At 45.0% G+C, this 25,894-nt stretch overlaps 1 protein-coding gene across 1 annotated transcript in view; it reads right to left on the minus strand.

The window, feature by feature from the left end:
* Positions 1 to 287: 287 nt before the first annotated feature.
* LOC138296500 (poly [ADP-ribose] polymerase tankyrase-1) overlaps positions 288 to 25,894 on the minus strand; it is a 734,848-nt gene continuing 709,241 nt past the window's right edge. Inside the window, exons 23-25 of the mRNA XM_069235671.1 lie at positions 21,447 to 21,633; positions 5,158 to 5,314; positions 288 to 3,863 (exon numbers count right to left, since the gene is read on the minus strand). Of these exons, the coding sequence (XP_069091772.1) occupies positions 3,777 to 3,863; positions 5,158 to 5,314; positions 21,447 to 21,633 (431 nt within the window). The 3' untranslated portion in view covers positions 288 to 3,776. The remainder of the gene's footprint in view (positions 3,864 to 5,157; positions 5,315 to 21,446; positions 21,634 to 25,894) is intronic.

Genomic DNA, 25,894 nt, shown 5'->3' on the forward strand with positions numbered 1-25,894 from the left:
ACATGAGGTGCATAAGAAGGGTGAAGTGATGTCATTTTCGCTGGCACAAAGTTGCAATGGTAATTATGCGCCACAAAGTAGCCATATTTATTACTTTTAAATTTTGCAAGGTCAAGTATGTAAGTAATTTAGGGGTAGTTGAAAGAAAATGCATCTGCATGAAAAACAAGTGGAAACAACATTTTTGGCTTCACATATGAATATTTTTAAGAAAAGGACTCCACTGAGAATGTTGTGTGGATCCCACGCCTTTTCCATTTATACCAAAAAAAACAACAAAACAAATATTTTCCTTACACAGCACCTTTACTCATGACAGACATCAGATACAGAACACTGGCAGCTTAAAAACATTGGACGACATTGGCTTCCTGAAATAATGGTGCGAGTAAAAAAAATTATAATAATAATAATAACCGGTGCTTGTTCAGTCGTACATCAACAATTGGTGTTCTTTATTGGTTGTTAAACTGTCATCCTAAATTAATCTCTTTCTCTCTGGAGAGAAACTCAACTTTGCCTCGGGAGAGCCATAGACCCTGACGGGTGGGAAAGTTACACTTTCACATCCACTGTTAACTATCAACTGCAATATCAGGATACACTTTTTCGTAAAATGAAAAAGAGAATTTAAAGCATACAAAATATGAAGTAATAACCATTACTCTATAGGAAAAAGTCTTCAAGTAAGTTAGGTCACGCATGTCTGTAAAATCAATACTTTTGCTTGGGAGCTAAGTTTGTTTTGGGAGGCGACAGCATGAGGGAAGAGAAAAGAATGTTTGCAATATGTGCATGAAATATCAATGATAACCAGGGACTCACTTGAAATAAAAACATATTTTGCATTTCTTATTAACCAAAAACGAGAAACTATAATTTCAAAGTTGTAACATCGTCTGATTCATTACCAGTCTATTCCGAGGGCAAAGGGTCAAACATACACGGGAAAAAAAAAATCTACAATGCACATTTTATGTCAATGTCTTTTTCCCTTGGTTTTTTATTCAAGCTATACATGACAGCAGCAAAAACAAGTGTATTTCGTAGTTTTTAGACGCCCTCTATTTTGCCCCATTAAGTAAAATATATATATACACACAAATGAGGAAACATTTGATAATATTTGCATCCCATCAATGCTCTTATACGCGACGTATGGGTAACACAATTGCATGATGATCCTGTATTTAAAAACAAAGAGAAGTTACACTTAACCATAGGAAACTTCAGCTACGTTCAGTAGGCTGCGTAAAATGCACCCTGTACTATTTAATGGCCTTTCTTATTTACCATTATCACAACCATCTGTGCTCTCTTCACGCCGAATTCAGAATATCAAGAGGGTAACTGTTGCTTCCAGCTTTTGCTTTTCTGTAGTGCTTAAGACAGAAGCTACTTTACACACAACAAAGGCAAATAGCAAGGGAGGTATTTATCTGTGCAGTGGGTGACCCAATTAATTTGCCACCTTGCTTTAGTCCCAAAAGTATAATAGTTTTTTCCAAAAATCGAGGGACAGTGCAGCTGAAGACTCATAGATACTTTCCAGTGCAAAACGAATATCAGTATTGGTTTTAAAAGCAATGCAACAAACATTTCCATCAAACGAACACAAGAGAATTATCATATACTGGACACAGCAGAAAAACAAATGCCTCTTAGCAATCAACCTCCAAGGATGGATCGGTGCTGCTTTTGTCTCACACCCTGAATGCCTTTGCGCTCAGGCTCCTTTGTTACCTAGTAGTGAAAAACAAAAGAACTGGGCAATATACACAAGGATTTATTCCCTTGCGCAATCTTCTCCTTTGCTTCTAAAACTCACAACCTCTTTGCCACGTTCGGCTGCCCATTCCAAGAATAAACGCAAATAGCTATTGACAGCCAGATGGTGGAACTCTGTGAAAGCTGAGGTAGGGGAAAGTGCAAAAAGTAGGGAAGACAAACATAAATGCTTCGTTGGGTCAATGATTTCGACTCTGCAAAGGAAAGTGGTGAGACCTGTCCGACATGCCCATCACCACGAACAGCACAGAAAGAGATTTGATTTGCCTGCCTCCGACATTATCGCTTACTACAGGCCTGCACATGAAGTCTGAAATCCCCGAAACAACTTGGAGTCTACTACTGCGTACTGGCATTGTTCGACATATTCTATCCCACAATTCCCAACTCAGCTGAGCAGACAAGTGGAACAGGCTTCGATATTATTAAACTTCAATATAAAAGTGAACACCTAATTAGAAAAAAAGAAAAAAACGTGTTTTTTTCCCCCCCGAGTTCACATTTCCATTGCTTAGCTCCCATATTGCTGGTAGATTAAGACGGGCATGCCCGAGAAACATTAATAAAAAAAAAAAAAATAGCCCAAAACCAGAGAAACAGGGCATAAAATACATTGACAGGGTCAAAGCTGGAGTCAATAAAAAAAAATAAAAAAAAGACCACTAAATAAGTCACGTGATTACATTTGAAAATGGATATCACTTTTGGCAGGAAAAAGTTAGCAAATGGATTCTGCTACCTGGTCATTCTGAGCAAGAGGGGAGGAGTAATCACAGAAGGTCACTTGGACATTACTAGGGGGTAGCACAGGAAGCAGAAACTATATCAAGGGATCTGACTCACCGGATATTAAACACTTGGATTAAGCTTTTGGTGTGTTATGGCCTCAATCTGTTTCAAAGCCATTTCAATTCAATTTTTCGTTGTTTCCATCACATGGCTAACAGACAAGGCACAATTATAGTACTAATACCAGCACATCCTTTACCTCCTTTTACACCAAAAGATGGGAAGAGATACAAGTACATGGATATTTAATTCTTTTCCCAGTTTTTCAAATCATCGCCATTGCTAAAGAATGATGCCAATGACAAGTTGCTAATATCATTCTGATTTGAGTCTTGAAGCATAACTTTGAAGGGAAGACTATGATCAAGGCAGGAAAGATGGCTGATTCGCTTGATAAAGGAGTTTCTCATTTGACAAAGAAAGCTCAAATAAGTTGATTAAGCCAAATGTTACTTTTAGGGTCTTCATTCGGGGTCCAGGCCAGTACGGTCCACACTCTACCACATTCCACCACCAGCATGTTCAACTTTCATAAGATGTTTTATAAATGCAACATTTTCTCATAAAAGTGCAAACAACCATTTACATAAGAACTGGGCCTAAATCCTCCCAGGATGAGAAATTTATATTGCATCGCTTTAGGTTTTTCTCTGTGTCTTTGTGCAAAAAATATCCAGGAGAGTTCTGGCTCATTTTCAGAGTATCGTATAGCTATTATATCTATTGATACAGAATACTTTATAGAATATATACGTATATAAAAAAAAGTGAACAGATGACATTCTCTTACAAAAGAATGCTGGCGTTTAAAGAAGATGCTGTGAGTTTTGATGTAATGTTTTTCAAATAAACGCAGATTAATAGCGTGAAATGCTTATATGTGGTCATGTTTTCCCACATTTCCCATAATGTTCCCAAAGTACATCAAAACAATGTTTCTTTTAATTACAAAGAGAACTAGAAACCGAAAATGAGCCTGAGATAGGTTGTTAAAGGCAGTCCCTTGTAAACATTTCCTTTAAAGGAACAGTAGCAATTGAGTATGATGTCAATTACTCAGATTACATCTAACAACAAAGCTACACTTTATAAAAGATGGACAAGCCTCGGCTGGGCTTTCAGGAATTTAATCGGTAGCATGTTTTCGAAAACAATCAGATTTCATTCAGTCCAGCTTTGGAAATCTGAGTTGATGTTTACTAGGTTTTCTGTTCCCCTGTTGTGGGGGCCTGCGGAAGAACTTCTGGCTTCATGATCTGGTATGTAATGAGATATTCTGGGTACGCCTAAAACAGAAAACGGTAAACATTGTCAAATATTTGAGAAAAACATCTCTGAAGCCTCTTAGCAAACGAATAAACAATAACATTCACAAAAGGAAAAATACACATCAGTAGCTAGCACTTCAAATACATAAACAGCGTCTTGGTACTAAATGAACAGTGCCGCACTTCTAGGGAAGTTGTGCTCTATACAAATACACAACATAACACCTCGTTGCCAGGACCAAGCCTACAAGACCTTCAAAATCTGGAGACGTGCATACTTTTGATGACCTTTGCATACATCTTCATCTATCTTGTTACAATAAAACGGATTGGCTAGGTTGATCTGGAATACTACTTGGACTTCAACTGGAGCCAAGGCGCCACTTACCAGCACAGGCGAGGTATTCCATCTCGCCTGACCAAATAAAAAGCCTAAAGGAGACTTAAGAGCCAAGGAATTGCGAGTGCAAACACTCATAAGAATATTTGGTGTCACTTTCTACACAAAAGGGGAAGTTGAACATCAAAAAACTCTTTAGACTAGAAGAACAGATGCTAATCAGTTCTGTAATTCAAAAATCATTTAAAGAATACATTTGCAAATGGCCATGAAAACTTTTTCATAGTGGCCCTGCAGGTTTATGTCCCACTTCAGTTTGTGTTTGGGGATCATAGGGTATAGAGACTAAGGTTACCAGCAGTGCGAGAGCAACAGAGCACACTGCTGTTTATAAAAAGGAGTTTGGAACTTTTCTAGACACTTTTTGACTGCTTGATGTAGAGTAGTCTTAGTAAAACCAAATACTGAAGGCCAACATTTCCTCCCAACTTGTACTGATGAGAAGACTCACGTGACCATGGGAATGTGAATGAACCTATGTGAACCTCAAACAGTGTTAAAAGATGGAGCAACATCAGTGGCAAACTGAGTTAACCTCAGTAAATTCTCCTTGCAACCCAGGTCATCAATCTGCTACATTAGATGGGGAAGAGTGGCAGGTACGGAATGCAATCAAAATTACTGCATGAACTGAAAGGATCCGATTCAATCCTCGTGACTTCTGCACACAACTACAAGGATTATATATCAGAAGACTAATCATGTTACTAGTACAAAATCCAGAAGTGTGCTACAACATATTTCAAGGAAAAAAATAAAAGGTGAGGTGACTAAGCTGTTATTTAGAGACTCCGGTTAACAGCCCCCTACACAGTGATTTTGGAATAACATTTCCGAAACCATTTTTGTTTTAAACATTCTCGCAGCCATAAACATCAACTTTCAAAATGGCATGCAAACAATTTACAGCACCTGTTCGCCTCTGTAGATCACATATTCTGCATAAGCAAGTCCATTTACACTTGGTCTGCCGATTACTGAGTGATGTCCCGGAGGGGCATGGGCCATCTTCATAGTACTAAACTGTAGGAAAGATTTTCCCAGTGTCACTCGACAGAAAAGCATTTGCCTAAAAGGAAAACACAATGAAAAACACATTATTTTTGGTACAAAAGTCAAGAGAAAACAATTACTCATGAAGAATGGCACTTCTGAGGCAATGTTCGACAAAGAGATTTGTAAGGTCATAACCAAGATTTTGGAAAGATGCTGCTGGTTCTTTGACAGTGGGAGTGCACTAAGGCCTATTAACCAGGCCTCAGTGCCTGTTCCTTTACACTTAAACAGATAAGTCGAATTGGCTCCAACCCAACTGGCTAAGCTAACTACGAGTAAAACAAGTAAATTGTACCTAGGGATTGCAGCACTGGTTGTGGCGCACTGGTTGTGGCACCCTGGGTGTGACACAAGTAAATCGAGAATTCCAGCCTGCCATTTGCAGGCTGGGAGGGCAGATTAAACTGCTTGACTTTGCCATTTAAAGCAATGGCAAAGCCGGACTTCTACGTGGTATATATGTAAGTCACACCTAAGGCAGGCCTACTGAGTTCTAAAATGCAGGAAGCAAATTATCTCACTGGCAGAGCATGCAGTTTACATGTTCTGATAGTAAAAACTAACTGGCATTTTTACTGTTGAAAGGCTTGGTCGCCCCACCAGCAAGTACAGAGTTACACAGCTGTGTTAACTCTGGAATGGTGTGACCTAAGTGGGTCATTCAATGAATCAAACAACTTGTTACATTAAGCCTGACGTGATTCTAAAGTCAAAATTAATGAACAAGTTACTTACCTTCCGTAACACCTGATCGGGTAGAGACAATGTCTAGTTGAAGATTCCTTACCTTTGAAGTTGCCCCAGGTGTCAGACCGGATCCGGAGATTTTTGGGAGCTGTACCACTGTGTGCCATTAGGTGGCATCCATCGGCTCCGCATCAGTCGTCATCCGCGCCGGATATATTGCTGCGGTTCCCATATAGGTGCCACCCCGGCACGCTGATGTCAGTTTCTTTTCACAACTTTCTATGCCAGAAGAGCAAAGCCATAAAGAAACTGACTAATGTGTCAAAACTAAGGCCCTGAAAAGGGGAGTTTCTGCCCCTAGAAGTCAGTTTGCAGAGATGGGAGGATGGGTGGGTTGTTAAGGAATCTGCAACCATATATTGCCTCTACCAGTTAAGGCGTTACCAAAGGTAAGTAACTTGTTCATCTGATAGAGACTTCTATATCAAGATTTCCTACCTTTGAATAGATACCCAAGCAATACCATCCCCAGCAGTAGGTCTGCAAACCAAGTTCATACTAGAAAGTCCTGAAGGACAGAACAGGCAAAGTGCAGTCCTTATAGACCTGACTGTCTAGGCAGTAGTGTTTAGTAAACTTGTGCAGAGATGCCAGGGTTGCTGTCTGACAGATGTCAAGAACTGGAACTCTGATTTATAATACAGTGGTCATAACTTTTAGCTTGGGTAGAATGAGCCAGCAAACCCTCAGGGGATAGCTTCCTGGCCAGAGCTCAGCAGATCTTAGTACAGAGAACAGCTCATCTGGAGATGAACCACTTCTGCAGTTCCCGACCTTTCTTCGCACCCCAATAACAGACAAAGAGTTGATTATCCACAGGGAGCTCTTTTGTACGATCAAGGCAGATGCCAATGCTCTTTTTCGGTATAGGTGGGCAGGGGGGTCTCCTTCTTAGAAGGATGTGGGGGTGCATAAAAATTAGACAAGGAGATGGATTGGCCTACACAAAAGGGTATAACTACTTTTGGCAGAAAGGAGGCCCTAGTGCGAAGCACCACTTTGTCAGGATAGATGTAAAGGTAGGGCAGCTTAGATGACAAAGCCTGCAACTCACTCACCCTGCAGGAAGATGTAATGGCCACAAGGAAGGCGGTTTTTGAAGTGAGAAACTTGCGAGGACAATTGTGGAGAGGCTCGAAAGGAGCGCACATCAGAAATGTCAAAAACAAATTCAGATCTCATTGGGGCATAATGAATGGGGATAAAATAAAAAGATGTGTAAAACCTTTGAGGTACCTATATACAATGAGGGACATAAACAAGTTGATCAGGCAACCTAAAAAAAGCAGAAATAGCAGACAAATAACCGTTTTCTGGGCCAGGGAAAGGATAAACAAGACCTCAGAGAGAGGGGCAGAAAGCGGATAAAAAGACTTGTCTGTGCACCAAGCCACAAAGTTCTTCAAACGACAGCCATATACCGTTTTTGTGGAGGGACATCTGACTGCCAAAAGTACGTTGTAGACTTCAGGAGGAAGGTCAAAAGCTGTCAAATGTCACTGCTCAATCTCCAGGCAAGAAGGTAGCAAGTGGACAGTTTCTGCTGCAGAACTCTACCTTACTGCTGCACTCTTATCTGAAGATCGATGTACATGTGCATCAGCTCAGGATACCAGACTCCCCATGTCCAGTCCTGAGCCACAAGGATTACTTGGGCCCCTTCATTCATGATCTTCTTGAGAACTCTTGCTAGAAGTGGTATGGGCGGAAAGCCATACAGGAGGCCTGGGTTCTACTTGAGACAAAAAGTGTCTCTGAGCGATTGCTGCCTTGAAAACTCCAACACGTAAAACAGATGACATTGTGCGTTCTGGGTCATGTAGGTATGCATGGGTGGCACAACAGCACAGGCCCTATTGCTTATCAACATCATGATTTAGGGTGATTTGTGTCATTTTTCTTTTACCGTTCTGATTTTGAGATGTGTGAGAACTCATGGTTGTAGGAAGCCTGTGGCTCCCTGCAAATTCAGTCAAAGAAATGTAATGAACACGCGTTTCCCTGAACACCTCCTCACTTTAATCTCTACAAAGGCTAAAGAGCAAGGAAGGAAAGTAGCTGTGAATAATGACCCAGGACACTCCTAAAAACCCAGACAAGCAGGATACAGAATTACCTACTGTCCAAACTCCCACAGAGGATCCCACTCCTCTGAGGGAGGAAACCACGCCCTGGGTGAAACATGTAGCACAGGATCCAAAAGCTAGAACATCTGAGCTCCTAGGGGTAAAAGAATGCCTCTGGAAGAAACCTAGTATAGAACATCAACCCTGCCCTATCTTAGAAAACTTTAAACAGCCCTCCTGTCCTTCCATGGAAACTTTGGGGCAGCAACTCTGCTCCCCCTGACAACTTAGGACAGAAATCTTGTCCTTTAGTGCCTTTAAGACAACCATCCTGCCCTGCTCTACCCCCCTTAGGGCAGTAATCCTGTCCATCTCTAGAACCTTGAGGACAGCATCCCTTTCCTGCTATACATCCTTTAGGACAGCAACCTTGCCCTACTACACAGCCCCAGGGACAGCCATCCTGCCCTGCTCCATCACCCTTAAGTCTACAACATCATTCATCTAGGGAACTAGAGGGCCCACAGTTTAGGCATTTCACAGGTCAGAAATCCAGACTGATAAGATGGTCCACTTCCCCCACAGAGAAGGGGCCATATAGTGGAAAATAATACTGGGTGTAACCACTCCAATGAAGTGGTACTTTCCTGATATTTCCACTTAGACGATGAGGACTCATCTGCCCAAGGTTAGTCTTATTATTATTGTCCTTCGGGGGGCCTGGGGGAGGGGGCAGGATGGGGGTTAATGTAGGAAAATACCCTTTTTTTGGCATGGTTACCCCCACGTTTTGCCTGTGTTCCCTGGGATCCTGCTAACCAGGATCCCAGTAACTGTGCTCTCTCCCTCTAAATTTGGTTGTTCCTGACTTTGTACACCCGACAGTTGGTATACTGGTGCCCCCATGTAAGTCCCTAGTATATGGAATATAGGCACCCAGGGCAATGGGGCACCAGGGGTTTCCCATGGGCTGCAGCATGTATGATGCCACCCATGGGAGTCGATGCAAAATGTGTCTGCAGGCTGCGTGAAAAGGTGCATGCACCCTTTCAATACAAGTCACTGTAAGTCACCCCTATGAAAGGCCCTCCTAGCCCAGAGGGCAAGGTGCAAGTACCTGTGTTTGAGGGCACCCCTGCATAAGCAGAGATGCCCCTACAAACTCCAGCTCCATTTTCCTGGACTTCGTAAGTATGGGGAAGTAATTTTACCTGTGTACTGGACAAAGGTCACTACCTGTGTCCAGCTACATAATGGTAACTCGGAACCTGGGGATGTTTGGTATCAGAAATGTTGGAATCATACCCAAATACTGTTGCCAGTATTGGTTGTATTATTCCATGCACTCTGGGGGCTCCTTGGAGGACTCTCAGCTTTGCTCCTACCAATTTGCAGGGTTTTCCTCGGCAGCCCACGCTGCTGCCATCCTACAGACAGGTTTCTGCCCTCCTCCCGCTTGACCAGCTCAAACCCAGGAAGGCAGAACAAAGGATTCCCTTTGGGAGTGGGAGGCAACACCCTTTCACTTTGTAAATAGGTGCTACAGGGCTTGGAAGGGGTAGCCTCCTCAAGCCACCGGTATGCTTTGAAGGGCACATTTGGTCACCTCCTTGCATAAACCAGTTTGCACCAGTCCAGGAACCCTCGGTTTCTGTTCTGGCGCGAAACTGGACAATGGAAAGGAGAGTGACCACTCCCCTGTCCATCACCACCTCAGGGGTGGTGCCCAGAGCTCCTCTAGGTGGCATCTTGATTCTGCCATCTTGAATCCAAGGTGAGCAGAGGCCCCTGAGAGCATCTGAGTGGCCTGGTCAGGTAGGTAACGTCACAGCCCCCTCCTGATAGGTGGTCACCATGCTAGGTGATCAATCCCCTTTCCTGGGCTAATTAGGGTCTCCCCCTCTTGGGGAAGATTCCAGAAGGACTCCTCTGCATTGTTTACTTCATCTTCTGGCCACCGGGACTGCAACTGGACCCTCCAGTAACCTACAATCTGCAACTCCAGCGACGTCTCCGCTCTAACATTGTTTCTTGGTCTCCTTCCAGCAACTGCAACACATCTCTGGGCTGTGCATCCTACGAGGGGGATGAGTCTTCAGCCTGCACAAGAAGCAAGAAGGAATCTCTCTTGAAGTGAAAGAGTTCTCCCCTGCATGCGCAGGCACCAACTGCAACAACGACCGGCTGTGTGGATCTTCTCTCCTGCAAAGTTGCGTGGATCCTGCAACACAGGTAGTGGTCTTGAGTGGTCCCTCAATCCTCTCTACCAGCTGTCCAACTTGGGAGATGGCAAGTCCTTCCCTTTCCTTGTAGGACAGTATCCCTGTGACCCGTGACTCTTGCAGCTACCAAGACTTGTTTGTTCCTCCTCCAAGGGATCTTCAGGCTTCGTGTATCTTCCCTGCAAAGCATAGTCTCCTGCCTGCTGCACTAGTGATGTGGGACTCCTTTCTAGGTGTGCTGAGTGGGCCTCACTGTGACTCCTGGGCCTGCTGCCTCCTCGACTTCTGGCTCTCCTCACTGCTGAGGGTCGCCTAGGACTCCCCTTCTTGGGTTGAAGCCCACCCACCCCCAAGACCTTCCTGGTCCCCAGAAGCTCTGCAACTCTTGCCTTTGCCAAGGCTTGTTGGTGGTTTTTCCACACCACTGACCAACTACAACTCTTCTTCTGATGTGGGACATCAACTGCATCACTTCTGGAACTCTTCTCCTTCTCTGCTGCATAGCTGACCCCTGGTTTTCACCATCGACTTGGTCCTGCATGACCAGAAGGGTGGGTAGTAGGTCCTACCCCAACTGGACTTGGTCCCCTTCATTTGCAGGTCCATCTTCTGTTTCTTTCAGTCTTGCACAGTTTACCTGTAGGTTTGGGGAAAAACCAGGTACTTACCTCTTCTCTCCTGGTCGCTGGGGGGCACCAGGACAGACTGGGTCCAAGTCATTCTAGTGGCTTTGGACTGAGCACGAAGACTCTGATAACCTGACCATGACCATCTATCTGTCCTCTGATCACAATGCCTCTTAAGGAAGACCTTCAGTTTCAGCAGCAGGGAAGGGCCCTAGACCTGAATCTATGCATGCTCCACCGTTGTGCATGGAGATTGAGCAGTCACAGATGAATGCCTTTGATGTCCCGTCCGAGATCTGTGATGTAATCTTGGCAACCAGGAGTCCCTCAAAAAAAGACTGTCCAGGCCTGCCATTGAGAGAATTTGTAGCATGGTGCTTCGCCCAACATCTTGACCCACTTTCAGCCCCCTCCTACTGTTTGGGCTGTCTTTAGCCCGACAAGGCCTTGCCCAGGGCACCGTTAAAAGTTACATTTCAATCATCTCAGCTTTGTTTAACGTTGATGGATCAGCACTCATTGTTCAAGTCACCTATTCTGGTACATTTTCTTAAGGGCTTGCAGCATTTGTTATCTCCTACCCTTTTCATTATGCTCCAGTGGGACTTTATTTGGTCCCAACGTTCCTCAAGGGGTACTTATTTTAGCCCCTGCATGGATGTCTGCTCAGACTCCTAACTCTCAAAAAGGCTTTCCTGGTGGCATTCCATCAGTTAGGATCAGCAAAACTTCAAGCTCTTTCAATTACCTCTCTGTACAACAGCTTTTATTTAAAAAAAACTGGTAATTCAGACAAGTCTCTTTTCTGCCGAAGGTGGTCACCCTTTTCATGTTGGCCAGAACATCATGCTGCCCACATTTTGCTTGCCCTATATCACCTTTCTAAGGAGGAGGACAGACTCTACCACTTTGGCCCAAAGAACTTTCTTTATCGATCGCACTACACCATATCAGGTGGATGATGAGCTCTTCATTGGGTTCAATGCAGCAAAAAAGGGGAAAGTGGAGCAGAGTGGATCATCTCTCAATGGATTTTACTGTGCATCAAGATCTGCTACACAAAGGCTAAAACAGCAGCCTCCTGAGGTATTGGGTGCCCATTGCACCACGGCAAAGGCTGCTATTACTGCGTTAACACGGGGATACCTGTCCTGGACATCTGCCAAGCTGCTACGCAGGCAGCCTGCCACACGTTCACAAAGCACTACTGCTTGGATGGATAGCTCTGTCAGGACGGGCATTTTGCTAGTTTGATTCTCCAGGACTTCCAGGTTTGAGCAGTTTACAGACCTACCTCCGGGAAAGTATTTCTAGGTATCTATTCTAAGGTGAGGAATTTGCAGTTAGAAGCCTCATAGGTCTCCAGCCTTTTATGTAATAAGAGCTTCTTATGAGCAATGAAAATCATCCTGAGCTACTAATATAAGTGATATACTAGTGACCACCCCATCCAGGACTGTCAGCAATGATCACATCAGTCTGTTATGCAGGGTTGTTAGCAGTAAACTAAAAAAGCACTAATAATTTGGAGTGTATATGCATGGGTAATACATAACAGTCATAGCTGCAATTCTCTTGGCACCAAGGTAATATCAATATTACATCTCTCCAACTCAAAAGCTATCAATTCATTTTGAAAATGTAACCATTTGTCTACAAACATCAGTGTATGAGTTCTGAAAACAATTACAACTTGATACATGCTTATTAAGTTTGGTAAACAAATAATATTGTAACCAAGCAAAAGCTACTATCTTAGTAGGCTGGTATAGGAAGCTGGCTCTCTATATTGAGCACTTAAATAGAGTACACTTTTTAGAGTCTAGTGGAACCCCAAAGGCTAGCAAAGAAAGAAATAGATAGGTCTAATGCTCCATTTGTGGTAGAGTGGGCGAGCAGTTATGTTTTTCGAGGAGTTGTGTTAAGCATTTGTTGTACTCACAGAGGCAATAAAGGAGACCCACTCAAAGAATAAATCTTAGACTAAATTAGAAAAATAACATTTGCTTTTATATGTGCTTTGAACCAAAGAACTTCATTATAAGGTAAGCAGTTTTTAAATTAAAAATACTTTTCAGTTTAAAAAATAGACAGTGCAATTTTCAGAGTCTTCAAGGTTAACCCTACGGGAAGAAAACATGAATGCAGTTTTGTAGTTAAGTACACAACTTACAAATTCCGCCTTCGGTGTTTTAGGTCAATGCCAGGCAAGGCTCAAATCAGCACCAAGAGTGCACACGTAGCGGCAAAAGGGTAGCCTGGTGCGGAGGTCAAATTTGGGATCAAGTGCCCAATATTAACCAATGATGACGGGGGGAGAACCACAATGCGCTGCTCACGGGTGAGTAAAGCAATGTCAGGGGTTTATCTCCTGGGGTTGAGTACTAGTGGGCCACAAGGAAGCACCAAACTTACACCCTCAGCAGCACAAGGGTACAAGGGTGGCCGGGTGCAGAGTGCCAACACAGCGTCAGGTGCCCAATGTTATCCAGGGGGGGGGGGGGGGAGAGAGTGCCCAAAGATGCGCTGCTCACAGGTGAGTAAAGCGGTGTCAGGGTGCAGCACCAAACTTGCACCCTCAACAGCACAGGAGAGGCCGGGTGCAGAGTGCCAACACAGCGTTGGGCGCCCAATGCAAGTCAATGGAGGAGGTTGGTTTTAGGAAAAGGCTGCAGGCTCTGGCCAGGAGGCTGAACTACGAAAACCCACAGCTGAACAGTTAAGTTCAGATGTTGAGGGACTCAGGGACACCACTGGTCCAGGTGCTCCGGATGCAGGGGTGTCCTTTGACGGAAAACAGCTCACTGGGCAGTCGCGGACAGGGGGATTCTTCGGAATAAGGCTGCAGGCTTCAAGGCAGAGTCCGGCAGGGGTCAACCCACAGTGGACTCAGGCTCAGAATCACAGGGGAACCGTCACAGGATTGGTGAGGCACTCAGACTCGGGCTGTGGGCGTCAGGTGCAGAGGTAGGTCCGGTTGCGGTTTCGTGGTCCCCTAGGGCAGAGTTCTTTTTCTTTAAAGTTGGTTTCTTCTGGGCAAGTCCACTGCCACTGGAGATCTTGGTCTTTGTTGACAGCAGGCAGTCCTCCCAGGGCTGTGGATGTTGCTGGGCTGCAGGACGGGTCGTCTTTTGATGCAGAATCGTTGAGGGCTGCGGCAAAGTCAGTTGGTCTCTGCAGTCTCCTCTCCTGGTTACGCTGAAGTGTCTGGCTCTTCTGAGGTTATCAGGAATCTGAGTTTTAGGGTTCAGGGGTGCCACCTAAATACTGAATTTAGGGGTGTTACAGGAGTGCCAGGTGGTAGCTAATGGGCTACTCACCTTCAGGGTGACTACACCCTTCTTATGACCACTTTCTTTGAGAAGACGGCATAGCCCTAACTCTATTGGCTTTTTCCTTTTAAACAAGATGTAGTGTTCACTTTGTTTCGTCCACCTTAGGGGTGAGACTGGCATGAAGTGGGCCCTCCTCCAAATTTAGCTAATTTTCCTGTGCAACAAAAGTGGGGTCAGTAACTGGGGCTCGGCCTTCTCTACCATTTGGAGAGGATTGGGTTGCATTTCAAAGGCAAAAAGACCTTTGTAGCTCCCCGCCCTTGAAAATCCATCCACCCTGGATGAGGTGTATTCACCTCCGTCCAGAGCACAAGGGCTTTGTTCTGAGCCCTTGAGAGCACTGGCTCTCACCTCAGGTGGCCAGAACAAAGTCGAAGGTGGATACACTGGTTTGCACCAGTCAGTGACCATGCTAGGGGTTGGTAGGTTTTCAGAGGGCACCTCTAAGGTGCCCTCCGTGTGCATGTATTAATAAATCCATCACTGGATTCAGTGATGGTTTATTAATACGAGATGTTTGATACAAAATATCCCTATCTTTAGTGAAGCCATCATGTCGCTGGGGAACTCGCAATAAGCAGTGTCCAGCACATGTACTTAAAATGGCTTTACTGGTCACTTGCTATGTCTGAGAATCGACAAAGACATAACAAGGGCATAGCTGCTTAGGCAGCTTTGCCCACATGTGTAATATAATGCAATCTGCCTTAGAGCTGTAAAGCCTTCCAGAAGGGTGACATTTTGCATGCAGTGTTGGGAGACCTGGCATACAGGCTGTGGGGCATGTCATGTTTTCATTTTATCTCTGCGCCAAGACATGCAGTCTGCAATGGCAACACTGTGAGCAGGTTGTGAAAGGGTCCTTCAGGGTGGCACAGTCACCCCTCAAGGGCCTTCTTTAGTGTCCCATGCCCTATGTACCAAGGGTACCATTTACTAGGGACTTACAGTGGCAACAATAGAGTTTGACAATTGGAAAAACGACTGTGCAGTTTTGGATGAAAGATCTGGCACTGGGGACCTGTTTAACAAATACCCAGTGCACTTTCAGTCGAAACTGCACCAGAATCCAGGCTAAAAGTGGAGGGTAACCAAGTCATAGGAGGCACTTTCCTACAGCTGGGCTGCACACAAGAGAGCTACTCACAGGTACCTGGAGAGCTAATAGTAGTTCATGAGTTACTTGTTGGAGATGCCTGCTCTATCAGAAAAACAAGTTACTTACCTTCAGTAACACTTTTTCCTGGTAGAAACTCTAACCGCAGATTCATCTACGACCCTCCCACCCTCCTCGTTCTGCGAAACTGGCTCTTCACTGTAACATCTTGTTAGATTCTGCACACTGGTTTAACTCTCTCTAACGTGGCTCCGAGTTTTTGGCGGGAAATAGTTATGAAAGAAAGTGATATCAGCACACCAGGGTGGCACCCATATAGGCACGGTGCACGTCACTTCTGGTACGGACAACACACATGTAGAGCAGATTGACGCCACATACCAGTGATCAGAGGAAAGGCTCAGGATTCTCTAGTCTGACGCCTGGGGAATATTCTAAAGTGAGGAATCTGTGGTTAGGAAGAGCCCCTACTAGAAAAAGCATTAACAAAAGGTAAGTAACTTTTTCTTATGGTGACTACTCGATTCTTTACCTCTGATCATCCTAGACACTAGACTGGATCCATCAACCTCTGATACACCTCTCTATTGCCAGTAGGGGCTGCTGGTTCTGTCTCAAAACCGAAAATAGAGTTGCAGTGACATCACTGGAGCAACCCACCCCGGCGCCTTGTCAGTTCTCATCTGTTATAAGTTGTGCCTTTTGAGGCAGTGACAAGTTAAGACTTCATCAACTGTTCTAGTGCAGTGCAGGAATCTAAATTGGTATTTTGGTAGCAGGCTTCTTTGGAACGGGCAAGTGAGCAGCCTGGTAAGAAATGTTTAGGTAGAGTATCCACTAACAAGATCATTACCTAAGATAAGTAATTTTTTCTTCTAATGGATAATTCTACCTGGAGATTACTCGCCTTGCTCTAAATTGATTACCAAGCATTACCCACACCCGGAGGAGGGTCTGAAGGAATGGTTAGGCGATGACATCTTGGCAGACCAAGTTGGCAAAATGGCTGTCTCTTCTCACCTCAGAGTCCAAATAGTGTTGGTTCAGGTGAGAAAAGAAGCCCATGCTGCTGCTCTGCACATCTCTGCCACAGGAACACCTCGGGCTTAGGCCGCAGTGAAAGATTTTGCCCTGGTGGAATGGGCATGGATTCTCTCAAGCAATCCATCCTTTGCAAGTGGAAAGCACATATTTAAGCACAGCTGAATCCAACAGGACAAAGTCCTTTTCTGAACCTCTTTGCTTAGCATGTCCCCAATGAAAAACTGGTAATTAGATCTGATATCTGTCATACTACCAATATAGAAACTGACCACTCACCTTGGGTCCAAGCCTCTGAAAACACTTAATTTCTTTTGTAAGCTGGTGCAGGGGATAAAAGACAAGTGAGGTGATGGATTGGTCCAGATGGAAAAAGGGAATGGGGGTCACCACCTTTGGGAGGAATCCCACCTTTGTTCTAAGGACAAGCTTGTCCAGGAAGGAGCAAGTAAACAGTGGGATTACACTCAGGGCTTGCAGCTCACGGATAACCCAATATGGTGTAACATCCAACAAATGTGTTCACCATCCCAGAAAAGACCGGGCTTTGTGGAGGGATAATACGTAGGCAGGATCACAAAAACCTCATGAAGCATTTGGAAGAAGCACCAGCGTTAGTGCTTAATCTCCAGCATGAATGTTTAAGCTATGGAGTCTGTGGTGCAGGACCTGCCCCTCCAACTGGGAGAGAAGGTCTGTCCAGAGAGTGACTGGAGGACAGAGGTTAAGATCCAATATGTCTGTATATCACACCTTCTCCGACAATCTGAGGCAATGAGGATTACTTAGGATCGGTCTTGGTGAATCTTCCTCAGAATGCAAGGAATCGGGCATGGGAGTAAACGCAAAGAAAACTGGAAACTTAGCTGAAGTGCATGCCTCAAGTCCCTCCTGCAACAGATACTGGAGGGCACGAGACAGTTGTTGTAAGCAGCAAACAGACCCATCAGAGGCATGCCAATTGGCAAAGATGTCCTGATACACCACTGGATGGAGACGATACTTGTGATAGGCAAGATGCCGCCAGCTTAGGCTGTGGGCCTTGGTGGTTAATGAGCCGGTCCTGACTGATGACTATACACATTCCAAGCCTGGTGCAAACAGGCCCAGGTCCTCAATGCCTATTGACAGAGAAGGTGAGATTCCTACTAGCTTTCTGACCTACCACATCACTGTCGTTTTAACCATCAATAACTGGATGGGCTGACTATGAGGTGCAATGAGAAAGGCACTGAGCATTACTGGAACTGTTCATAGTTCGAACTGGCTGATGTGAAAAACCTGCTCTGCGACAGGCCTCTGATCTCCTGTTCCTACAAGTGCGCACCCCACCCTAGAGGGTAGGCATCCACTAACACCGTGGCCACAGACAGATATCACAGAAGGACCTCACCCTTGAGACAACTTCACCTCTGTAAATAACCAGCTCAAGCCCACTGCAGTGACCCTCGAGCCCACAAGAGATTCTTCCAGGTCTCCCAGGTGCTGGAACCATTGCCGACGACGAAACCAGTGGAGGGACCTCATGTGCCAACATGCATGCATGACTAGGAGGATGAAGAACATCAACAGATTTAGGAGGTGCAGAAACACCAGGGCTGAAATCCAAACACCCCATAAATATCAGAACCATAACACGAAAGTATCCTTTATGAAGAAGAGAACTCTTGCAGCAAATCTGTATCCAGTATTGCCACTATCACCAGGTAGAGATAACAGGGTTCCAGGTAAGATTTGAGTATGTCGAGCAAAAAACCCAAGTCGAACAGCAAAGACAAAGTCACCCACAGCTGATACAACACCATCTGTGGTGACCCAGCTTTGAGCCGCCAGTCGCTCAGGTGGAGGACTATGAAAACTCCCATACCTCCTGAGGCGGGCTGCAAAGCCTCCTGTCACCTTTGTGATATGCCAGAACAAGACAGCAAAATGGTAGTGAGTGGACCCTACCAAGAAACATAGGTATGTCCAGTGCGACTGCAGGATCAGTATGTGAAACAAACCTCATGTAAGCTGAGGAACACCATCCAGTGCTGAAACGACCAGAGTCAGGGACAGCAACATGTACTTCTCCCTGCACAGGTAAAAGTTCAAGTGCCTGAGGTTTAGGATTGGATAAAGGCTGTCGTTTTTCTTGGGAACCAGGAGGTACAGAGTAGCTGCAATACCAGATCTGGCACCAACTCTACTGCTCCTTTCTGCAGCAGGGCTGCCACATACCTCAGCAGAACCGACAGGTGGTCCTTTTACAGAAACTACTTTTGTATTAGACCCTCTGAGGGGAGGGGGGGGGGGGCTTGATGAAGGGTTGGGGGGGGGGGGGAAAAGGAGGGAGGCACTCGAGTTGCATCTGGGAGAGTAGGGTGTAGCCCTCATCTATAATCAATCTGAAGAAACCACTGAGCTGAAGTAATGGCCTCACACTGATAGCACATGCTTCTTGCAGAATTAACTACTTCACCTTCCCTGCTGGTGCTGGAGAGGAAGAGAAGGAAGTCTGGCAGCCTCTACCACTGTCTCTATCCTTGTACTGCTGCACAAAAGGGATTGGTTGATGCTGGGATGTCCTGCAGGCTGGTAGCGTCTACTTTAGAAGCCTTTGAATTTTCAAAACAAAAGAGAGCCCTTAGAAGAAGATTACAAACCCAGGGGTGTGGCTTTTGCTGTTGCGGCCTTAAACTGTTCGAACGGGGCTTCTGCAAAGAGATGTACCCCATCAAAGGGCATGTACATAAGAGTGTGTTGGGCATCTTCAAAAACCCAATGGAGCATATGCAGGCATGACTATGCAAAGTCTGCAGTATTTAGACCACCAGTGATGATGTGCTTGACATGTCCCACCCATCTGCAGGTGGGTATGACCACGACAGCCATGACCCATAGAACAAGGGTAAGGGCTTTCATGTGGTGTTGAGGGAGTGTAACACTATGAAAACACCTTTTTCCCCACCCCTACAATGTTTGGACTCATTCTCTGTAGAATGGAAAGGGAAAGAGTCTGGATTCAACTTGGTGGAAGAGAAAGCCTGTATGGCCAAACTCTCTGGGTAAGGGTATACATTAATGGTAACAATGGTTCTATAGAAGTTGTGGCTGAAAAGGACTTTGGACAAAATGTTCGGCCTAAACTCAATCCAGGGAAAGGGCAACTCCAAACCTCTAATGGGGCAGGACCTGGAGAAGGTTCTATGTCTGGAGACGACCTGATTATGAGCTGTAGAGCCAGCAAATCTTCTGAATCAGATGTAGGGAGATTTGCCAAATGGTTCTAATCCTCTACCTCTAGGAGGATTTAGAGGTCAATGTCCGAGTCTGTCCCAAGCATATCATGAATGATCTCTTAGCACTTCTGGAGACCAGCAGCATGACTCTCTACAGTTTCTTTTCAAGCAGACGCTTAGCCTCTCTTCTGGACGGCTGGTGCTAAAAAGGGGCTAATGGGAGCTCTGGATCAGGTGGAGGAGATGGCAGTGAAGGAGTGGCCCCAGAAGAATGCCTGTATCAGAACAAATCATATGGTACTGGAGGAAGGTTAAATGGCGCCAGGGGAATGCTCGGCACCAAGGACAAACCCACTGGAGAGCCCCTGCGGGAAACACCAGGTTGTCCTAAAGGGCCTGGTGCCACTCCAGAGGGGACAACTGCACATTCGAAAATCTCCAACATTGCCGAGAGTAACAGGACTCGTCAGCTCTTGATGCATCAAACACCAGGTTGTCCGGCACCTGAGCTGTGATGGGTACAGGTAGAGGCACTGAGGCTCATGCCAATGGAAAGAGTCTCTTGAAGAGGGTTCATTTCCACCAACTTCCAGTTTATGGGAAATAGATGTAGAGTTACAACTACCTTGCAATCTTGATCGCCCCTTAGGACACTTGTGATGCTTCTTGTGGTCATTCTTGTATTTCTTCGTTTTCTTGATTTAACGGGACAGATTAACATATCTCAACTCTTTTAAAGATCTTACAAAAAACATTTTACTTGGTCCTTCACTCTGCCCATCTTTTAGCCACTATTGTCCTCCATACAGCGACAGTTTCAATATGTGTATCCAAACTATCCAGTTTTTTCTTTGTTAATGATGGAGGTTCATTTGAGAATTTGGGATTTCCGGTAACCCACCATGGAACAGAAATAAAAATGCCATGCATATTTATTTGCTTGAAATACAAGAAGGCCTTTAATTAACCTTTCTATAATCAGGTTTAAAATGTTGTTTTTTTCCATTACAGGCTAATTATTTTCAGTCCCGGCTGCTCATTTATGTGGTACTTAAGAGTAGATGCGCTGAGCTTCTCTCACAGTGAAGATTATGTTATACAGTAGGTGCATGATGGATGAGTCCAGACAAAATTTCAATTAGAATTTGGGCATAAGATAGCCTTCATTTAGCCATTTGTAATTTTTCCATCGTATAAAATCTCCTGGAAATTTCAAATACCAACCTTTAGGGATATTGGGGTCAGAAGACTAAAGTGGTCTTTGTCACTTCTCCTCGTCTTTCAAAATGTACACACTTGCAAGGCTTTGTGAACATGTTAGGAACAAACCTTCAGCGGGCTATCTCCAGACACTGTCCCACTGTCCTTGCTGTTATGATCAACAAAGGCGGCACCAACAGGTTTCATCAGTGTACTATTTTGCACCTCTATACTCTCTTTATGTGTACCACTCCCAAAGCCTCTCTTTGGCCACCACAGAGTAGTTCATATCACTATGGAGAAAAAAAAGAAAAAAAAAACTTCAACCCCCTACCCCCCACCTGACTTTTCTATGTATTTTTTGTAGAATACAGGTAGATGCATGTACGTGGACCTGTATGATAATGGGTTGCTTACCTATTTACCTATTGTGGGTGATCCAACTGTAAGGTTTGTTGGGTAGGGTCTAAGACTATCAATCACATCCCTGACATGTCTAATGATTAATTGAAGAACAAAAACAAGCGGCAAAGAAAGGCCATTAGAAGCTCATTTCACTTAAACACATACCTGTGACAGATGTAACATGATCGATCTTTATGTGTCGGACAGCCAGTTCCTCCTCCGATGCCATACACATATTGATTGCTCTTAGAAGAATTTTCGGCAAAATAAATCCCAGCTCCAAACATCCCTCCAATGTATGCATGCCTCTCATCAAACCCTTTGTGAATGATGGCATTGATGAAGGGAGACCCTGTAGGTAATTGAAAAAAAGTACTGGGTACTCAGCTATAACATTTAATTTGAACGGGGTGTGAACTTTACATCCAGAATATAACTATTAACTCGCCATGGCTACGTAATACTGAATACAAGGGTTATGTCGCAACCACCAAGTGATATCTATGAAAAATACGTGATCTTATCCCTAATGTCAAATATCCTAGTATAAACGGAACTGGTATGCTCACAGACATGACAGACTGATGGAAAAAGTGGTGGCACTAAACACCTCTGGGAGGCACGACCTCTGTCAGTCATCAATAACCTTTAGATTTTATCTACTATTTCAAATACGGAGCTCTGGAAAACAACTAACCTAAATTAAGGGTCCAACCTGACTCCATTACTCAGGCTAGGGGAAGGTGAAATCAGATAGGTATCTTTATGTAATTCAGTTTTTAGGTTCGTTCTTATTAACTTATAAACTTACCAGGGAGGCCACTGGGAAATATGAAAGAATATTACGGCGTTGCAGAAAGCAAATCATTTTTCTGCTGATGGATAAACATTGCTGAAGAATCTATGTCAGGACCGGAGGTGAGGATTATGCTCGTCTTTTTTATTATCCAGCAGTGGGGAAAGAAAAAACACCTTTCCCATAATTCCACGGGGAAAGGACTACAAAAACACAACAACACAACAACCAATGAACAATCTCCGCATTCATACAGGAAGGGTTGATTGTATGTATGCTCGGAGAAAAGATATGCGCCTTAATTAATCGTTACGTCTTTTGGCTATTCCCTCTTTCCTGTATATGATAGTTATTTGCATTCTAGGTTGTGCGTGTGTACGTCACTGACTACATACCATGCTGCGGGAGCGCATTCACCGCTCTAATTGCGTTTTTTGTGTGTCAATGTTGGGGCTGCCAGAGTGGGGTGAGTTCTTTTTTGCCCACAAAGGGTATAGCTTTGTAACTGATACGCATAGCGCGTCTGAGTCGAGGGTGAGGGGGCTGAAGGATGCCTCATTCCAACGACGCTCTCCCCGCGGTTTGTGCCTCCTTAAGCCCAGTTCCTCGGAAGCCCGACGCCACCGCATGGGGTTCGTATCTTGTAAATTACAGCGGCAAGACGCCAGTACGGGTCTGTATTGTGCAAACATCACAGAGGCCTTTAATTTTTCTTTAACAGGTGCGCTTGGCGCGTGTTGATGCGGGGGACCAGGCCCAGGCGTGCAGTGTCCCAACCGATCAGAGGCGCTGGCTTAAGGAGTTTAGCCCATATCATCTCTGTGCCTTGTCGCATTACATTTTCCCTGGCTCTGTCAGCCTTATCTCAGTGCATCAGCACAGCATAATACCCGAGCTGTCCTTCAGTTTATCATCGGCCCTCTGGCCCTATATTGACAATTGTCTGTCTACTGTGACTGACTGATCCTCACAACGCAAGCTTTAACATGGCCAAAACAAGCATGCAGGGGGTCGATTACGTGGAGGAGGAAACCATTGCAGTCCTCCCCACAGATAATGAGCTCTGTAATGGACGCCTCGATTCACCATGTATAGGGTGACCACCCGTCCGTAAATTTCACGGACTGTCCGTAATTTCGCCCTGCTGTCCGTTGTCCGTGATGAAAGCTTTAACGGACGGCATTTGTCCGTAATTTTAGCCTTTCACATAAAGGGCAACGGAAGCAGGGCGAAATTAGGGGCAGAGGAGTTTCCCCAGCTGGGCTGGAAGGCAGGGGGTCTCCTGTGCTCTAAGGGAGGGAGGGGCAGACAGATAAGAAAAGGCCTTCTTGCCAGGGGGTCTCCTTCCCTAAAGACATGCAAATGTGGGCAACTGGTAAATCTGCAAATACAAAGGGGCTTGAAAACCTGCATTGCCTTTACTAAAAGGAGTCACTTGAAGTTTTCTGGTGGCAAAGATATTTCTTTCAGAGAGGTATTTTAATGGTGTTCCAAGGTGAGCTGTGGAGTGTGTGGTTTTAATGGAGTGTTATAATTTGTTTATCACTAGGTATAAACTGTATATTATTCAAATCTGTATTTGAGAAGCACTTTTTTTAAATTTAACCGAAATGTATTTGCGCATTTTGTAGCAGCCTTTATTATGATGTAATTGTATTTTTCACAGTTCTTTCAGGTACCTCGGTACCTCATAGTACTAACAAACATTGGCAAAGCCAATAGGTCTCATCTACGAAAGAGTTATTGGCTTTGCTAATGTGTTTTAGCCATTAGCCATGTTATACACCAGAGTAGCTGCTGTTCAGCATGGCTTAAAGCTAGTGGCATAGTGGTGTGGAGTGGAGTAGAGTAGCATAGGAGCAGTGGCGTAGAGCCCAGTGGTGCAAAGTACAGTGCAGTGGGGTACAGTGCAGTTTTTTAGAGTGAGTTAGCGTAGAGTGCAGTGGTTTAGAGTGCAGTGGCATGGAGTGGCATGGGACAGAGTAGAGTGGCATAGAGTGCAGTGGAGTAGAGTGGCATACAATAGAGTAGCAGAGAGAGCCGAAGTGTAGAGTGGTGCAGTGGCATAGATTGCAGAGTAGACTCACATTGCAGGGAGTGCAGTGGTGTAGTGTAGAGTGGTGCAGAGTAGGGCAAAGTGCTGTGGAGTGATGCAGAGTAGAGTGGCATAGAGTGCAGTGGCATAGAATGCAGTAGTACATATTACATTGGTGTATAGTATGGTGGTGGAGAGTGCAACACTGCAGAGTAGAGTGTCAGTGCAGTGATGTAGAGTGGAGTAGAGTGGCACAGAGCAGTGGCGTAGAGTACAGTGGTACAGAGTAGAGGGCAGTGGCGTACAGTGCAGTTGTTTAGAGTGCATTGGCGCAGAGTGCAGTGGCATAGAGTGGCATGGGGTAGAGTTACATAGAGTGCAGTGGAGTACAGTGGCATACAATAGAGTAGCAGAGAGTGCAGTAATGCAGAGTGGTGCAGTGTCATAGAGTGCAGAGTAGACTCATGTGGCATAGAGTGTAGTGGTGCAGAGTGGAGTATTGTAGAGTTGAGTATAGTGCCTAGAGTGCAGTGGCAGAGTAGAGTGGTGTAGAGTGCAGAGTTGCAGAGTAGAGTGTCAGTGCAGTGGTGTAGAGTGGTACAGAGAACAGTGGCATAGAGTACAGTGGTGCAGAGTAAAGGTCAGTGCAGTTGTTTAGAGTGCACTGGTGTAGAGTGCAGTTGCATAGAGTGGCATTGGGCAGAGTAGAGTGGCATAGAATGCAGTGGAACAGAGTATATTGGTGCAAAATGCAGTAGTACAGGGCAGAGTGGTGTAGAGTATAGTGGCGGCCAGAGCAGTGTTGCAGAGTGTCAGCTTGCAGTGGTGTAGAGTGCACGGAACTAGAGTGCAGTGGTCAGAGTGGTATAGAGTACAGTGGCGTAGAATAGATTGTTTCAGAGTAGAGTGCAGTTGCATAGAGTGGAGAGGTGCAGGGTAGAGTGCAGTGGCATAGAATGCAGTGGCACAGAGTGCAGTGGCATAAAGTAGATTATTTCACAGTAGAGTGAGGTGGCTTAGAGTGGAGCAGTGCAGGTTAGAGTGGAGTTGCATAAAGTGGCATAGAGTGTGATGGCATAGAGTAAAGTAGTGTAGAGTGCAGAGTAGATTAGAATGATGTACAGTGTATTGCTGTAGAGTGCAGGGGCATAGAGTTGAGTGTTACAGAGTAAAGTGCATTAGCATAGAGTGTATTAGCTTAGAGTGCAGTGGCGTACAGTGCAGTGTTGCAGAGTGGCAGAGAGTGGAGTTGTGCGGATTAGATTGGTGTTGCCTAGACTGGAGTGGTATGGTGTGCAGACGAGCAGAGCGCAGTGGTGTAGAGAGGCGCAAAGTGCGGTGGCTTAGAGTAGAGTAGAACAGAGTAGAGTAGAGAGGCATAGTGTGAAGTAGCATAGAGAGCAGTGGCATAATGTGAAGTGGTTCCGAATGGAGAAGAGAACAGTGGCATGGAGTGGCGTAAAGTGGAGTGATACAGAGTAGGGTGAAATTCTGATATATTCTGAAGTCTATTTAAATGGTGTCATGTGATAGAAAAAACTCTTTCCTAACCCCAGTATCCAGCAAGATTGTTGCATGAATCCTCTCACTTTGAAGTCAGAGAAAGGAAAGTAAACACTAAGGTCCCACCGAAGACAGAGCCTGACATTTGACTTTGTTCTTTGAATGCACAGCAAATATGATAAGAAAAGAACAAGATTTACAGGCCTGTTTACAGAAAGGGAGAACTCGGCAGGATACTGTAAATAAGGTTTTGGCAAGGGAAGGGACGGATTCAAGCTG

Source organism: Pleurodeles waltl, chromosome 1_2, assembly GCF_031143425.1.
Source record: "Pleurodeles waltl isolate 20211129_DDA chromosome 1_2, aPleWal1.hap1.20221129, whole genome shotgun sequence".
Lineage (NCBI taxonomy): Eukaryota > Metazoa > Chordata > Amphibia > Caudata > Salamandridae > Pleurodeles > Pleurodeles waltl.